The sequence below is a fragment of the Leptidea sinapis genome, chromosome Z (assembly GCF_905404315.1).
Source record: "Leptidea sinapis chromosome Z, ilLepSina1.1, whole genome shotgun sequence".
Taxonomy (NCBI): domain Eukaryota; kingdom Metazoa; phylum Arthropoda; class Insecta; order Lepidoptera; family Pieridae; genus Leptidea; species Leptidea sinapis.
The window spans coordinates 966728-984770 of record NC_066312.1 but is presented as its reverse complement, the minus strand read 5'-3'; the positions used below and the strand labels follow the sequence as shown (position 1 = coordinate 984770).

Below are 18043 nucleotides of genomic sequence, written 5' to 3'. Positions count from 1 at the left end.
CCGCTGCGCCACCAACCGCGCCCACCGCGCCTCGAACCACAGCTGCATCGTGTCACGTGTCAATATATAATACGGTACCCGAGAGGGGGCGCGCTAGTCGTCGTTCTAGCCGTGCGAGTCTCCTCGCTGCGGGCTCATCCCTGGCCTCGTCTCTCGCCCGCCGCTGCGCCACCAACCGCGCCCACCGCGCCTCGAACCACAGCTGCATCGTGTCACGTGTCAATATATAATACGGTACCCGAGAGGGGGCGCGCTAGTCGTCGTTCTAGCCGTGCGAGTCTCCTCGCTGCGGGCTCATCCCTGGCCTCGTCTCTCGCCCGCCGCTGCGCCACCAACCGCGCCCACCGCGCCTCGAACCACAGCTGCATCGTGTCACGTGTCAATATATAATACGGTACCCGAGAGGGGGCGCGCTAGTCGTCGTTCTAGCCGTGCGAGTCTCCTCGCTGCGGGCTCATCCCTGGCCTCGTCTCTCGCCCGCCGCTGCGCCACCAACCGCGCCCACCGCGCCTCGAACCACAGCTGCATCGTGTCACGTGTCAATATATAATACGGTACCCGAGAGGGGGCGCGCTAGTCGTCGTTCTAGCCGTGCGAGTCTCCTCGCTGCGGGCTCATCCCTGGCCTCGTCTCTCGCCCGCCGCTGCGCCACCAACCGCGCCCACCGCGCCTCGAACCACAGCTGCATCGTGTCACGTGTCAATATATAATACGGTACCCGAGAGGGGGCGCGCTAGTCGTCGTTCTAGCCGTGCGAGTCTCCTCGCTGCGGGCTCATCCCTGGCCTCGTCTCTCGCCCGCCGCTGCGCCACCAACCGCGCCCACCGCGCCTCGAACCACAGCTGCATCGTGTCACGTGTCAATATATAATACGGTACCCGAGAGGGGGCGCGCTAGTCGTCGTTCTAGCCGTGCGAGTCTCCTCGCTGCGGGCTCATCCCTGGCCTCGTCTCTCGCCCGCCGCTGCGCCACCAACCGCGCCCACCGCGCCTCGAACCACAGCTGCATCGTGTCACGTGTCAATATATAATACGGTACCCGAGAGGGGGCGCGCTAGTCGTCGTTCTAGCCGTGCGAGTCTCCTCGCTGCGGGCTCATCCCTGGCCTCGTCTCTCGCCCGCCGCTGCGCCACCAACCGCGCCCACCGCGCCTCGAACCACAGCTGCATCGTGTCACGTGTCAATATATAATACGGTACCCGAGAGGGGGCGCGCTAGTCGTCGTTCTAGCCGTGCGAGTCTCCTCGCTGCGGGCTCATCCCTGGCCTCGTCTCTCGCCCGCCGCTGCGCCACCAACCGCGCCCACCGCGCCTCGAACCACAGCTGCATCGTGTCACGTGTCAATATATAATACGGTACCCGAGAGGGGGCGCGCTAGTCGTCGTTCTAGCCGTGCGAGTCTCCTCGCTGCGGGCTCATCCCTGGCCTCGTCTCTCGCCCGCCGCTGCGCCACCAACCGCGCCCACCGCGCCTCGAACCACAGCTGCATCGTGTCACGTGTCAATATATAATACGGTACCCGAGAGGGGGCGCGCTAGTCGTCGTTCTAGCCGTGCGAGTCTCCTCGCTGCGGGCTCATCCCTGGCCTCGTCTCTCGCCCGCCGCTGCGCCACCAACCGCGCCCACCGCGCCTCGAACCACAGCTGCATCGTGTCACGTGTCAATATATAATACGGTACCCGAGAGGGGGCGCGCTAGTCGTCGTTCTAGCCGTGCGAGTCTCCTCGCTGCGGGCTCATCCCTGGCCTCGTCTCTCGCCCGCCGCTGCGCCACCAACCGCGCCCACCGCGCCTCGAACCACAGCTGCATCGTGTCACGTGTCAATATATAATACGGTACCCGAGAGGGGGCGCGCTAGTCGTCGTTCTAGCCGTGCGAGTCTCCTCGCTGCGGGCTCATCCCTGGCCTCGTCTCTCGCCCGCCGCTGCGCCACCAACCGCGCCCACCGCGCCTCGAACCACAGCTGCATCGTGTCACGTGTCAATATATAATACGGTACCCGAGAGGGGGCGCGCTAGTCGTCGTTCTAGCCGTGCGAGTCTCCTCGCTGCGGGCTCATCCCTGGCCTCGTCTCTCGCCCGCCGCTGCGCCACCAACCGCGCCCACCGCGCCTCGAACCACAGCTGCATCGTGTCACGTGTCAATATATAATACGGTACCCGAGAGGGGGCGCGCTAGTCGTCGTTCTAGCCGTGCGAGTCTCCTCGCTGCGGGCTCATCCCTGGCCTCGTCTCTCGCCCGCCGCTGCGCCACCAACCGCGCCCACCGCGCCTCGAACCACAGCTGCATCGTGTCACGTGTCAATATATAATACGGTACCCGAGAGGGGGCGCGCTAGTCGTCGTTCTAGCCGTGCGAGTCTCCTCGCTGCGGGCTCATCCCTGGCCTCGTCTCTCGCCCGCCGCTGCGCCACCAACCGCGCCCACCGCGCCTCGAACCACAGCTGCATCGTGTCACGTGTCAATATATAATACGGTACCCGAGAGGGGGCGCGCTAGTCGTCGTTCTAGCCGTGCGAGTCTCCTCGCTGCGGGCTCATCCCTGGCCTCGTCTCTCGCCCGCCGCTGCGCCACCAACCGCGCCCACCGCGCCTCGAACCACAGCTGCATCGTGTCACGTGTCAATATATAATACGGTACCCGAGAGGGGGCGCGCTAGTCGTCGTTCTAGCCGTGCGAGTCTCCTCGCTGCGGGCTCATCCCTGGCCTCGTCTCTCGCCCGCCGCTGCGCCACCAACCGCGCCCACCGCGCCTCGAACCACAGCTGCATCGTGTCACGTGTCAATATATAATACGGTACCCGAGAGGGGGCGCGCTAGTCGTCGTTCTAGCCGTGCGAGTCTCCTCGCTGCGGGCTCATCCCTGGCCTCGTCTCTCGCCCGCCGCTGCGCCACCAACCGCGCCCACCGCGCCTCGAACCACAGCTGCATCGTGTCACGTGTCAATATATAATACGGTACCCGAGAGGGGGCGCGCTAGTCGTCGTTCTAGCCGTGCGAGTCTCCTCGCTGCGGGCTCATCCCTGGCCTCGTCTCTCGCCCGCCGCTGCGCCACCAACCGCGCCCACCGCGCCTCGAACCACAGCTGCATCGTGTCACGTGTCAATATATAATACGGTACCCGAGAGGGGGCGCGCTAGTCGTCGTTCTAGCCGTGCGAGTCTCCTCGCTGCGGGCTCATCCCTGGCCTCGTCTCTCGCCCGCCGCTGCGCCACCAACCGCGCCCACCGCGCCTCGAACCACAGCTGCATCGTGTCACGTGTCAATATATAATACGGTACCCGAGAGGGGGCGCGCTAGTCGTCGTTCTAGCCGTGCGAGTCTCCTCGCTGCGGGCTCATCCCTGGCCTCGTCTCTCGCCCGCCGCTGCGCCACCAACCGCGCCCACCGCGCCTCGAACCACAGCTGCATCGTGTCACGTGTCAATATATAATACGGTACCCGAGAGGGGGCGCGCTAGTCGTCGTTCTAGCCGTGCGAGTCTCCTCGCTGCGGGCTCATCCCTGGCCTCGTCTCTCGCCCGCCGCTGCGCCACCAACCGCGCCCACCGCGCCTCGAACCACAGCTGCATCGTGTCACGTGTCAATATATAATACGGTACCCGAGAGGGGGCGCGCTAGTCGTCGTTCTAGCCGTGCGAGTCTCCTCGCTGCGGGCTCATCCCTGGCCTCGTCTCTCGCCCGCCGCTGCGCCACCAACCGCGCCCACCGCGCCTCGAACCACAGCTGCATCGTGTCACGTGTCAATATATAATACGGTACCCGAGAGGGGGCGCGCTAGTCGTCGTTCTAGCCGTGCGAGTCTCCTCGCTGCGGGCTCATCCCTGGCCTCGTCTCTCGCCCGCCGCTGCGCCACCAACCGCGCCCACCGCGCCTCGAACCACAGCTGCATCGTGTCACGTGTCAATATATAATACGGTACCCGAGAGGGGGCGCGCTAGTCGTCGTTCTAGCCGTGCGAGTCTCCTCGCTGCGGGCTCATCCCTGGCCTCGTCTCTCGCCCGCCGCTGCGCCACCAACCGCGCCCACCGCGCCTCGAACCACAGCTGCATCGTGTCACGTGTCAATATATAATACGGTACCCGAGAGGGGGCGCGCTAGTCGTCGTTCTAGCCGTGCGAGTCTCCTCGCTGCGGGCTCATCCCTGGCCTCGTCTCTCGCCCGCCGCTGCGCCACCAACCGCGCCCACCGCGCCTCGAACCACAGCTGCATCGTGTCACGTGTCAATATATAATACGGTACCCGAGAGGGGGCGCGCTAGTCGTCGTTCTAGCCGTGCGAGTCTCCTCGCTGCGGGCTCATCCCTGGCCTCGTCTCTCGCCCGCCGCTGCGCCACCAACCGCGCCCACCGCGCCTCGAACCACAGCTGCATCGTGTCACGTGTCAATATATAATACGGTACCCGAGAGGGGGCGCGCTAGTCGTCGTTCTAGCCGTGCGAGTCTCCTCGCTGCGGGCTCATCCCTGGCCTCGTCTCTCGCCCGCCGCTGCGCCACCAACCGCGCCCACCGCGCCTCGAACCACAGCTGCATCGTGTCACGTGTCAATATATAATACGGTACCCGAGAGGGGGCGCGCTAGTCGTCGTTCTAGCCGTGCGAGTCTCCTCGCTGCGGGCTCATCCCTGGCCTCGTCTCTCGCCCGCCGCTGCGCCACCAACCGCGCCCACCGCGCCTCGAACCACAGCTGCATCGTGTCACGTGTCAATATATAATACGGTACCCGAGAGGGGGCGCGCTAGTCGTCGTTCTAGCCGTGCGAGTCTCCTCGCTGCGGGCTCATCCCTGGCCTCGTCTCTCGCCCGCCGCTGCGCCACCAACCGCGCCCACCGCGCCTCGAACCACAGCTGCATCGTGTCACGTGTCAATATATAATACGGTACCCGAGAGGGGGCGCGCTAGTCGTCGTTCTAGCCGTGCGAGTCTCCTCGCTGCGGGCTCATCCCTGGCCTCGTCTCTCGCCCGCCGCTGCGCCACCAACCGCGCCCACCGCGCCTCGAACCACAGCTGCATCGTGTCACGTGTCAATATATAATACGGTACCCGAGAGGGGGCGCGCTAGTCGTCGTTCTAGCCGTGCGAGTCTCCTCGCTGCGGGCTCATCCCTGGCCTCGTCTCTCGCCCGCCGCTGCGCCACCAACCGCGCCCACCGCGCCTCGAACCACAGCTGCATCGTGTCACGTGTCAATATATAATACGGTACCCGAGAGGGGGCGCGCTAGTCGTCGTTCTAGCCGTGCGAGTCTCCTCGCTGCGGGCTCATCCCTGGCCTCGTCTCTCGCCCGCCGCTGCGCCACCAACCGCGCCCACCGCGCCTCGAACCACAGCTGCATCGTGTCACGTGTCAATATATAATACGGTACCCGAGAGGGGGCGCGCTAGTCGTCGTTCTAGCCGTGCGAGTCTCCTCGCTGCGGGCTCATCCCTGGCCTCGTCTCTCGCCCGCCGCTGCGCCACCAACCGCGCCCACCGCGCCTCGAACCACAGCTGCATCGTGTCACGTGTCAATATATAATACGGTACCCGAGAGGGGGCGCGCTAGTCGTCGTTCTAGCCGTGCGAGTCTCCTCGCTGCGGGCTCATCCCTGGCCTCGTCTCTCGCCCGCCGCTGCGCCACCAACCGCGCCCACCGCGCCTCGAACCACAGCTGCATCGTGTCACGTGTCAATATATAATACGGTACCCGAGAGGGGGCGCGCTAGTCGTCGTTCTAGCCGTGCGAGTCTCCTCGCTGCGGGCTCATCCCTGGCCTCGTCTCTCGCCCGCCGCTGCGCCACCAACCGCGCCCACCGCGCCTCGAACCACAGCTGCATCGTGTCACGTGTCAATATATAATACGGTACCCGAGAGGGGGCGCGCTAGTCGTCGTTCTAGCCGTGCGAGTCTCCTCGCTGCGGGCTCATCCCTGGCCTCGTCTCTCGCCCGCCGCTGCGCCACCAACCGCGCCCACCGCGCCTCGAACCACAGCTGCATCGTGTCACGTGTCAATATATAATACGGTACCCGAGAGGGGGCGCGCTAGTCGTCGTTCTAGCCGTGCGAGTCTCCTCGCTGCGGGCTCATCCCTGGCCTCGTCTCTCGCCCGCCGCTGCGCCACCAACCGCGCCCACCGCGCCTCGAACCACAGCTGCATCGTGTCACGTGTCAATATATAATACGGTACCCGAGAGGGGGCGCGCTAGTCGTCGTTCTAGCCGTGCGAGTCTCCTCGCTGCGGGCTCATCCCTGGCCTCGTCTCTCGCCCGCCGCTGCGCCACCAACCGCGCCCACCGCGCCTCGAACCACAGCTGCATCGTGTCACGTGTCAATATATAATACGGTACCCGAGAGGGGGCGCGCTAGTCGTCGTTCTAGCCGTGCGAGTCTCCTCGCTGCGGGCTCATCCCTGGCCTCGTCTCTCGCCCGCCGCTGCGCCACCAACCGCGCCCACCGCGCCTCGAACCACAGCTGCATCGTGTCACGTGTCAATATATAATACGGTACCCGAGAGGGGGCGCGCTAGTCGTCGTTCTAGCCGTGCGAGTCTCCTCGCTGCGGGCTCATCCCTGGCCTCGTCTCTCGCCCGCCGCTGCGCCACCAACCGCGCCCACCGCGCCTCGAACCACAGCTGCATCGCGTCGCGCTCGTCCGCGTCACCTCTGTTCGACCGCTCAGCTCCGTTCCCGGCGTAACTTGCTTTTAGTAGTGTGAGTTGAGAATAGACACGGGACGACATCATTCATTCGAGAAGTACACATTACAAAACATATACATTCCCATCGAGCTGAAGCGTTGATTCTCATGCATTTTAGCATCCAAATATTTCCACAATTAATATATCGTTAGATTAAGGTTTATATTTTAAATTATTATTTCTTTTAAACATTAGTTTCCAAAGTGTGGACCCCCATAGTCTATCAGAAGCTCAGATAAAAAAAATAAAGGTTCACAATTCATAGGCCACGTCGAATCTACAAATATTTTTGTAATGAGACTTGCAATAGCGCCCGTTCAAAACGCTTGCACACGTACAAAGGGCCCAACCACGATTTTAATGTTCGTCAATGTCGGAAAATTAAATATTTAGCTGCGTATTTTTTATGGAAATACTTTTATTTTATATTGAAATAAGTTTTTTTTATTTTTTTATTAATGTTCGCGTGTGGTAGGTACGTATTAAAAATTAAATACAGAACCGAGTAATTATAGAACCTTTCATACGAGAATAGAAAGCCGAGAAAGGTTGACCTTTTTATTCTTACTTCATTAGTATTTTTTTGGGTAGACATGCAGGATCCACATAACCAGGACATTTTTTTAAAGTCATCTATGAGAATAAAGTCTGGGAACCTCTTGCTTAAAATATAGAAATAATTGGATTTACATGAACGGCGTTAGTACTATTAACTAAAATGAACATGAACACATCTTGTTAACAACTTGTTGCTGGGCAGCTTTATCAAGGCAATAAAATAAGGATCTATTATCCCAAAGGTACTACTGTTATCGGCCTAAAGTACCATCACCATATTTGGATAATATCAGACGTAGTAGGCGTTTAAATTAGGTGTTATGGTCCATAAATAACTAATCAATGTTATTTAAATTATGTTTATAATAATTTGTTGGATAAAATAATGACAGTATAATTTTCGCGTACTAACGTGAGAGAATTGGTCACAGAAAGTAGCTAATGACCACTGAGCCACCATAACTTTATAACAAATACTTCCACTCATATTTTGTATTTGGTAGTTGTGTACCTGCGTGTCGCGGGCTGACGCTGGCCGCGGCCGGCGGGCAGTAGCCGGCGGGGGGCGGGGGCACGGGGGGCGGGGCCCGCTCCAGGCTGCCCGCGGACGTGTGGCGCCGCTCCCGCCCTCCCTGCTCGTTCTACAAGCAAGCGCACGTCACATTACACACATGTTATGAAGCGGCCTGCTCAGCTTTTGGGATAAGTGCTGACGCTCAGCTATCGCTCTTTCGGCTATTTACCACTGGACTGGCCGCTGTCAAAGTGCTTTTGTGCCTGTTTGATATTCGCCATTTTGGCCATGTAGCGAGAGTCTGCGATACTAAAACCTTTGATGACAACCTCAGCTAAACAAACATCGATGGGAAAACGATTTATAAAAAAATGTGTACGTTATTACGTTCATTCCTGAAGTATAAATAACACGGAAAACGACTGATATTAATTCAAAATACAAAAATATTTCAGAGTATTGTACGCTTCGCTCGCAGCCATTTGTATTAAACGTCAATGGTAAATGTCTGTAAGCTCGCGAGTGGCGCTTCAAATAGGCACAAAAATATGCTGTCAAACATATGTAGCAGCCTGCCCAGTGGTATTTATACAAGTCACTGTTAATAATAAATAAACTGACAAGATAAGTAAATTTTCTTATAATATCACAGGAATCACAAGAGCGTTGCCGACCTTATAAAGCCTCTAATGAAAACGTATATATATGAATTAGAAAACTGAAAGCACATTGAAACGTGGCGGGCGTCGGTTCGCCGCAGTAGACGCCATCGACACTTTTTCTTATGTATCACTAATTAAATTAAATTATTTTAATATTTTTCCTCTAAAATGTCTTTCATGCACAGTTTCTATATCAATATTATTAAGTTTTGTACACAGAACAGAATTGCAATGAAACATAAGTTACCCATAGAACATCATGGAGAATATAAAAATAATTGTAGTTGCGGATAAGCGTCTATAGCCATACAAAGCTATTTCATGCCTTACCAAGGAACACTAAAAGCAGTAAAAATAAAGACAACCAAATATCTGCGGGCGTTTATAAATTATCGTGTAACCGACATTCTATTCGGAAACTATCTGAAGCAAATTAAATTTCCAAATAAAGAATTTTAATCGAGAAGATAGTTTTAAATTGTCACATGATTGGAACCCAGTAATAGGTTGGATAATCCTTAAACGAAATACGAAAGCATGCCACACAGCCTCCAAAACGTGAAATAGCACCGTGTGTTTTGTTGGAACTTTAATTTCGGTTCGAGGTTCAATAGAGATCGTAACAAAACAACAGTAGCACTAGCACTGGAAGCTTTTGCCTGTGAACATCGCCGCTTGTAACAGGTACCTCTAATAGATAATTATCATGTCACATGATAACTTTAATAGGTGATTCATAGCTTACGGACACGGCTAGCAGTTCAACCACATTGACGCCTGACGTCATCATGCATGCCTATTGCTTAATGCGCAACTCATGTCACAGTTTTTAATTTCTTGAAATATTTGAACTTTTTGAAATCAAATTTAAATTCAAATGATTTAATTGTAAGCTAGTAGTAATCAACAGATGTCATATAATTAGCATCTTCAGCCACGTTGTAAAACATAATACAAAAGTACATGTAATTCATTCTGAATTGTTAATTATAGTTTGAAACAAGACAAACAGACATCTGACGGTACGGCTAGCAGCTACACAAAAAACGTTAGGTATGTGTTTTAATTAGGGCTAGACAGCAAAAGGCAGTGTGAGACCGAGCGAGACAGACATAGGCATACAATGAGCGAATGGTGGGTGCGAGAGAGACAACATGCGACTCACGATACTGTATGTGACATGTTTGCTTACGTGCATCGTCAGGGCCGGCTCCGATGCATACTGAAAATTTAATAATGGTTATAGTTTTATCGGAGACCTCTGTGCTAGAAGCTCCTGTCTGTGCCAAAATAATATTCATTGTTATCACTGGGTAGTAGGGTATTTTTATATTCTTTTGAAAAAAAAAATCAAATACTTTTATTGAATGTAGGATTTATATCACTTAAAAGTCCGATTCTACCAGCCATTTCAAAGGATCAGAACATTGCGCACAAGAAACTCTTTTTATTTATTTAATTGTATTGTGATTAAATTTATTCATTAAATAGCCTGCGTCCTTTCTCAAGGGTTTTCATGATCAAAGTTGTACCATAATTATTTTTAAAACAAAAATTGAGTGATATATGTATTTTGTAGATTTTCCTCGATGTTTGCAAAATGATATACACCGCCCAACAAAAACTCACGAACTCGACCTAACTGTGTAGTAGGTATTTTTTATACCTACTACACAGTTAATATTTTGTTCCTGATTCATTGCTATAGTTCAAATTTCTAGAATAATCTATTTCGATTCATCAACTCCCCGGAAGAAAGATTTACTTGTAAAAAAATTACAGACTGGATCATAAACCAATGTTTGAGTTTTGGTTTCAATATCAATAGATTAGATAAAATCGAATACTTTGACAGCTGCAGTTTTCCCGAACTGATAGGATTCAGGGACCTTCAAGATTAGAGCACACGCCCTTAATGAGCATAATACCTAAAAGGTGGCAACTTGACCCCTGATCTTCCTGCGGATGTCCGTGGGCGTTTGCCTCAAAACTTCCTATCATGTGAGCCTCTTGCTCGTTTGCTCCTTCTTATTTGAAAATAAAACAAAAGGTCGCAGATTTTTTGATGACAACCGATTCTGACGATACGAGTATCGTTTGTAATCATGTTATGTAACGTAAAACAGGCTTTGAATTGTGGTGTGATGAGTTCAAGTGATTAAGAAAGTATTGTTAGCTAACAAATTTTAATAAGGTCAAACAATTACCTTGTGACGAGGGCTCAGGCGTTTGTTGAGATAGTTGGATATACTCCTCACAAAAGATTTCGGCCATCGCTCCCTCATCAACTCCGGGTCCGAGAGGGAGGCGGAAGGGGGCAGACGCATAAGCGCCGGCGGAGGTGTCGGAGGTGTGGGAGGTGGCGGCGGCGCGAGCGCGGGCGGCGGCGGCACGGGCGGCGGCGTGGCCGGCCCGGGCGGCAAACGCGCGCGGCTGCGCACGCGCACCCGGCCCCGCGCCGCGCCCAGCCGCTCCAGCACCAGCCACCGCACCACCTCAGTCTGCTCGTCACGCTCCCTCTTCAATTCCTGCACCTTCTCCATGGTCACGTTATCGGGCTCGGGGTTCAGCTTGATCGATAGCATCCAATTCTTGTTCATCGAGGTCCCGGCCGCGCTATGTTTGAACGTTTCGCTCGCGGACCTGCAGATGGCCGGCGAGTACGAACGCAGATTTATGTGAGTCGCGTGCCGATCGGTCGTCTCGCAGGCCAACGGCGGAGAGATATCGTCACGATCGTCGTCTATACTTTTTTTTTCATTCGCCAGTGATGCTTTTAGGCAGTCTCGGTCGGTCATGTCGAGAGGTGGTGAAAGTTCGGATAGACTTATCGATAAGAGCTTCTCTTCTAAATTGTTCGCCGTCTCGACTTCGCCAGTATCGGTTCGTCTGAATCCTGTGCTAGCATTACTCAATATTTCGTTGGGAGGTGAGGCCACATTGTCTGCAACTGCAGTGTGTGACTTTGAGTCAGATGCAAAATTCGGATTCGTGTTAACATTATCATTCAAGATACTCTCAGATTTGGAATCAGAGCCGTCGATGTATTGTAAATTGTCAGACATATCGGTAAATTGCGCAGGCGCCTCGGTCTGTCCGGCCGGCTTCACGGCGGTCTCAGCGTACGCTCTCTCAATAAAGTTCATCGAACGGTCCTTACTTGCGGCGTACGGCTCGTATCCATCATCCACCAGCTCCATGTAGCCCTCGTTGCGCAGCGGCACCGGTGCGCTAATAAAATGGTCGTGCTCCACTTCGTCTGCGAATTCCAAGTGTTCGATCGCATTAGAGTAGCCGACGAGATCGGGCGAGCCGCTGCGTCCACACACATGACTGGCTATGGCCGATATATTCTTGGCATCGTGTATTAACTTGGGGCCGCTCAGAGAACGAGGAGTCTTATTCCGGCTCCTGTCCTCCTTATCGTCGATGCTGCAATCGTCAACCACGACACCTTCGGCAGCCCAGTCGGAGAATTCGTTCTCCGTCAATGCTAAAGTAGTCGCGTCTTTACAGGATTCCGAGTTGTCAGTTTCATTTGCAACATTGGTCTCCCAAACATTGCCAGAGATCGTTTCTCCGGTATATTGTGGCCGGTCAATCTCTTCGCTGACTAATATCAAACTGTCCAACTGTACCAGGTCGCCGACCTCGTCGTGCACCTCGACTCTCGGGACAGACTTGGGTGCAGTTTCAGTGTGCGACTCCTCTGATAACGAATCGGTCTCCAGGTCATACTTGACTGCGTCGTGGCTAGACTCATTCCAGTTCTGTTTACATAGAGGCGAATCGCCTTTGGTTAGTAAATCGACCGGCGCATCGCTGCATACATTTTTGATTATATCTGGGATGTCAGGAGTAGTTTGCGGCGGCCCCGTCGGATCGGTCAGTTGAAACGAGACGTACGGTTTGTGCACAGGCTGTGTGGCCGGATGCAACATTTTTTGGAACTCTGTTATATTAAAGCGGAAAGCTTCTAACTTAGTGTCGAGCTGCGACGTGGACTCGGACTTCCTGACAGCGGGCGGGGAAGGTTCGCCGAGGAGGTACTTCCTCTTCAGCTCTAGCGCTCGTTTGGTAGCGAGTCCACCTGCTGATTTGGTTCTACTGAGCGGGTAGTCGTAGGCGGGCGCCGCAGGGGGCGGGGGGGCGGACGGGATGGGCGCAGGTGCCTCTGTCACCAGGATCGCAGGAGGCGACGGAACGGGAGCGCTCTCCTCTCGTGCAAACTCACTATCAGTTGAAACCTCTGTCGCTGATGAGACCTCGTCGTCGCTCGACTCGCTTTCTTCAGTCTCCATCTACAATATTTGATAGCTTCATTATAAAGTAATTATTACACTATCAACAAAATTATGAGTTTATACATAGGGGAGTGCGAATTGTGCTTGCACACTAACTTAATCCAACGTACCGTTTACTGTAAATACAAAAAATAAGCGCTGTAATGGTTCTACTACAACTATTCGACGATGTTTTATAGACATAAATTAGATAATAACATAAATAAGATTTAGATTAAACTACTTTGCCTATGAACCATGAGGAATTCCATAACTGGCTTTGCCTGTAATTAAAGTATAACCGAGATGAGTGGTCTAACCAAAATATATGCTCACATCACGTGACATCAAAACGATTAGCTGTCGGCTGTTTCGACAACCTGGATTTGTTTTATTGAGATTAAAACAAAAGACATATCACAGCGAAGCAATTATTTATTATTAAGGAGGACCAACAGTCTTAACCTAAATCTAAATAATTTAAACAAGGATTAAGTTAATAAGCTCGCGTTGGTAGAAGCTCGTCAAACGTCAAACTGTAGGTAATGCTAGATATTAGATATCGGCAAATGTGGTGGCTGCGCCAACATGCTCGTCTATAAATAACACAACAATTATTGTTAATGTGGGATACGAACTTAATAAATAATTCCTGCAAAGTAGCTTGGATATAAATCTATTAATTAATTATTGTGAAAAGGGATTGTGCATTTAATCACGTGATTGAAAGTTTTAACATTTTAATCTTTCCTATAATTCTTCTTATCTCGTTGTGATATTACGCAATTTTTCTGAACCTCCCATTTTGAGAGTCACGTGATTAATTGACAATTCCCAAGCGATGATCATAACCATTAGTTACATCGCACTAGGCACATGAACACAGGCGGAACACGAACACAACACGCGGTAAGTCAGTGTGCAGGCATCTTACCGGAACACGCCTGGCGCTGTCCGCCCACTGTCACTGGTCGGCACTGATCGTGAGCTTGGGATGTGTCAATATTATAATATATATCATTCCATTTGTATTTCAAGTGAATATTTTTAAGTTTTGTATACATTGATCGCATTGTTGTTTACTTATTAAGTATCGATTTTCATATTCAGATTGCAGTGTGAAGATCTCTGGAGAAACGCGTATTATTATTTAACAAGCTAAAACGGGTACAATTCGCGCCCTCACAATACTATAAGAAAAAATGTATGCAGAGGTAAATTGAAGAGAAATGGCAAATAATAAGTACCGACTACTTATTTCCGCATCGGACGGTCATAGTCTGTACTCTAACGGGCAAGAGTAATTGCCCGTGGACACCCGCCACACCAAGTTCAGGAGATGCGTTGGGTGTGTTATTTCAGTTTGAAGGTTCCTAAGTCATATCGGTTCGGATTATTTGTTGTTGTTGTTCTCCAGTTAGTCTGTGATATGGCATGGCGAGTGCGCGAGGTCGCTAGAGCAGCCGGCAGCTCGCTACCTCGCTGGTGTCGGGGTGCGCGGGCGCAGGCGGCGCGCGCGGCACCTCCCGCCGGCGCGCCTCGCGGGCCTCTTCCATGCGGGACCACGACTCCGCCCCCGACGACTCCGCCCCTGGCGACATACACACACATGTTACCTTTATTGACTCATTTATTACTTGGGACATTCCAACTAAATAACATCTGTGCGTGTGCCTATAAACACAAGTAAGTAGATACTCAAAACCTTTTTAAAACAATTCATATGACACGAACCACATCTAAACCAGTCGCAACAACGCAAATCTGCACTTTATTTTGACAATTTGATAGCAGTATAAGTTAAAACTATTTTATTGTGAACCTTTTTAGTTCTGTGACGTCTAGGAAATTATAGTTACATATTGTCGTAACGACAGTGTCCCTTATTAAATAACTTTTTTTTTATTGTAGATATCATTCCAGGAGAACATTCATGGACAATTTAAGTAACCGTCAGAATGTGATGCGCGTGGTATATCGTGGCGACAACCAATATAATTGAAAGGAAACAACTGTGAATCATAAAGTGATAGGACCCACCGTCATCAGAGTATTCGTCGTAAGGGAACGAGTCGTCCGCGTCGGAGCAGTACAAGCGAGAGTGCGGCATGTGGTGTGCGTCCATCGCCGGCTCTGGGAAGCGCGCCGCCTCATCCTCGCTCTCATCCGCGTCGATGTACTCTTCGGTACTCGATTCCTCCTCATCACTGCTGCTCAAATGATAAATACAAATTGCAGTAAAAACTGTACAAAATTACAAAACACAATACACAAAACAATGTTCCATCGGTAATAGACATAGACTTACAAAATATGGACTGACAAAGCGTGCAAAGAAAAACAACATCTCTAACGAAGGTACATCTGTCGATTGACAAATGACGACTATAAACTTATAAAAAACGGAGATAGCCGAAATCCACAACGTTTAAGCAACTATTCGCTTTCAAACTTAGCTGGAGTACACTTCGTGGCCAATCGCCATACTGTAACTACTACTATTTCAAACTTATATCAAATAGTCGATGTAAATGGCAAACGGTCTTCGGGTAAACCTGTGGGAATAGGTGTTCCACAGGGTTCTATTCTCGGTCCTTTCTTGTTTCTTATATATATTAACGATCTACCGTTTGTGATAGATGATAGCCATGAAATTGTATTGTTTGCTGATGATACTTCACTTATTTTTAAAGTGAAGCGACGTGCGGATATTGATGACGAGGTAAACAATGCACTCTCAAAGATAGTGTGTTGGTTTGAGACGAATAATCTGCACTTAAACAGTAAAAAACAACGTGTTTAAGGTTCATTTCACCAAACACAGCGGAGGTACAAACCAACGTAAATATAAATGACCAGAGATTGGAACTTGTGGACACTACGGTCTTCTTGGGTATCACGTTAGATAAAAAGCTTCAGTGGGGTCCACATATTGCCCATCTAGCAGATAGACTCAGCTCTGCGGCATATGCAGTTAGAAGAAAGATTAGAGAGTACACGAATGGTGCGACCGCTAGATTAGTGTACTTTAGTTATTTTCACAGCATCATGACGTACGGTATATTACTATGGGGTCATGCTGCTGACATTGATATAGTGTTTGCTCTGCAAAAGAGAGCTGTACGTGCTATATATCGGCTTGGTTATAGACAGTCTCTCAAAGAAAAATTTAAAGAAATAAATATTATGACTGTTCATTCTCATTACATTTATGAAAATTTAATATATGTTCACAAAAATCGGCACCTTTTTGCTCTTAATAGTGATTTTCATTATTATAACACACACAACACAAGAAATAAGGGATTGCTTGTAACTAATTCGAGTAGGCTTCTTAAGATACATAATAGCTTTAAGGGTAAATGTATACACTTATATAATAAAGTTCCAGCCACTGTTCAGGCATTATCTATAAATAAATTTAAATGTTTTATAAAAAAATGTCTCCGTCGTAAATCCTATTACTCCACTGCTGAATATCTAAATGATCGGACAGCCTGGGACTAGATTGTGATTATTTTATAGCGATAGAAATGACTGTACAATATTGTATATTTTTTATTGAAAAGAGTGCAAAAAAAGAATGCTGGGAGAGTTTCTTGCACCGCATCTTCTCTCTCAGAGCGCCATTTTCTTTCCGAAGCGGACATCAAAAGAATTCTAAAGGAATCAATTTTGAGAAAATAAATGCCTTTTATGCATTTTTATGTCAAAACCTCATTGCACAATACATACTAAACTAAACTTTTACTTCGGCAGTTCCGCCTCTTTTTACGTAGTATTTACATCCTCTTTGGTAGGTATATTCGAAGTGTATGATAACAGAACTCCACGCACGGAACATCTGATATATAATACATAAATATCAATTATTTATAGTAAATTTAATGGTCAAAATAACGTTAAATACGAACACAATGGTCTTGTGTAGTAATTACCACCAACTTCCAGAGGTTACTTTTATTTGATGAATGTTTGACGTCGATAGTAAAGTGTTTAGTGAGAATTGAATATGATATGAAATATGAATATATAATAGCAGCAGGCGTCCGGGTCGTCTGCCTCGCTTAAATGCGATGGCTTACGGCGGCGTCGTGCGGCCGATCGTTCCCTTCCGTATAATATGGTCGAGGGAGGTAATGGCTGGTCCATGTGTCGAACGGCTCGATGATCCTGTCACGCAAGACTTCTTATAAACTTTTAGCTTATTATATCTTCATAATGTTGATATATATATACTCTTCGCGCAATACCTTTATTTATTCAGTGTTTGTTTTTTTTTTAATTAATTAACATAAATCTTTACTATTTGACATTACTACCCTAAAACAATGAAAAACATTAAAATATAGCATTACACTTTAGTTACATACTTACATATACAGCGAATATAGGCAGGCGTCTTATTGCAATTCCAATAAGCCTAACTGAGACTAGGCTAGACCAAATAATAAACATTCAATAGTTTCAGACTTCTTTATTAGATTAACTTTATCAAATGATACTTTTTAGATCTAATGCTTCATTTGGTGTTGAAACTAGATTTCAGATTATTTATGGCGGGACCTGTCTGGAAGCTATACTACTCTATATTATATACTTTGTCTACACCCATGCTTTAAATCCTCTATTAAAGATTCTGAAAGAGTTAGCTTATTGCCAACATTAAAACACCCAATGTTCTAATAACAATTACATCATTCAAAGGAGTGTTGTAATGTTGTACTGAATTTCATAACAACACTCCTATGTTTTTTTTTCAATCCCTTCATGCGCAAAGAGTTTCAACAGACAGCCAAATTCTTATTGCTCTATGCGTGGTATCTGTATGAATTTCAAAAAAAGAACATTTTCGTTTACGCGCGTTCCACACTACCAGAACGTCGCGCGCCGTAAAAAAAAAAGTAGGTTATTCGAATCCCCGCCATTTTTCTTCGATATTTTTATTGTTTTGTTTACAAAAAATGAGCGAATCATTTTAAACACTGTAAAAGAACATTATATTCGAGTGAATTTTAATTATTGCACTATACAAAATGTAAATTACTACTAAAATAAATAATTGTTTCATTAATACTTAGTTTATTTGTGTATAATCAGTAATTAATGATATTAGGTTACTACTAGGACTAGTGTTTTAATGTTAGCAGTAAGCTAACTGTTCCAGAATCTTTTAAAGGATTCATATTCTGGGTGTAGATAAAGTCTTGTATGCAACTGTTGATAATTAATAACTCGGCTTCGCCTCGTGTGATAAATCCACATTCGTGTTTTAATACCCCTTATTACACAACAGTTGCATAAATAACTAATACTTCATCCAAGTCGATCTATAAAACACGAATTTCTGAGATTAAC

General features: G+C 49.6%; 1 protein-coding gene across 1 annotated transcript in view; it reads right to left on the bottom strand.

Moving 5' to 3' along the window:
• LOC126978884 (uncharacterized) overlaps window positions 1-18043 on the bottom strand; it is a 35172-nt gene that overhangs the window by 9710 nt on the left and 7419 nt on the right. The window contains exons 5-10 of the mRNA XM_050827998.1: window positions 14726-14895; window positions 14164-14276; window positions 10610-12703; window positions 9568-9624; window positions 7738-7867; window positions 6511-6670 (exon numbers count right to left, since the gene is read on the bottom strand). Of these exons, the coding sequence (XP_050683955.1) occupies window positions 6511-6670; window positions 7738-7867; window positions 9568-9624; window positions 10610-12703; window positions 14164-14276; window positions 14726-14895 (2724 nt within the window). The remainder of the gene's footprint in view (window positions 1-6510; window positions 6671-7737; window positions 7868-9567; window positions 9625-10609; window positions 12704-14163; window positions 14277-14725; window positions 14896-18043) is intronic.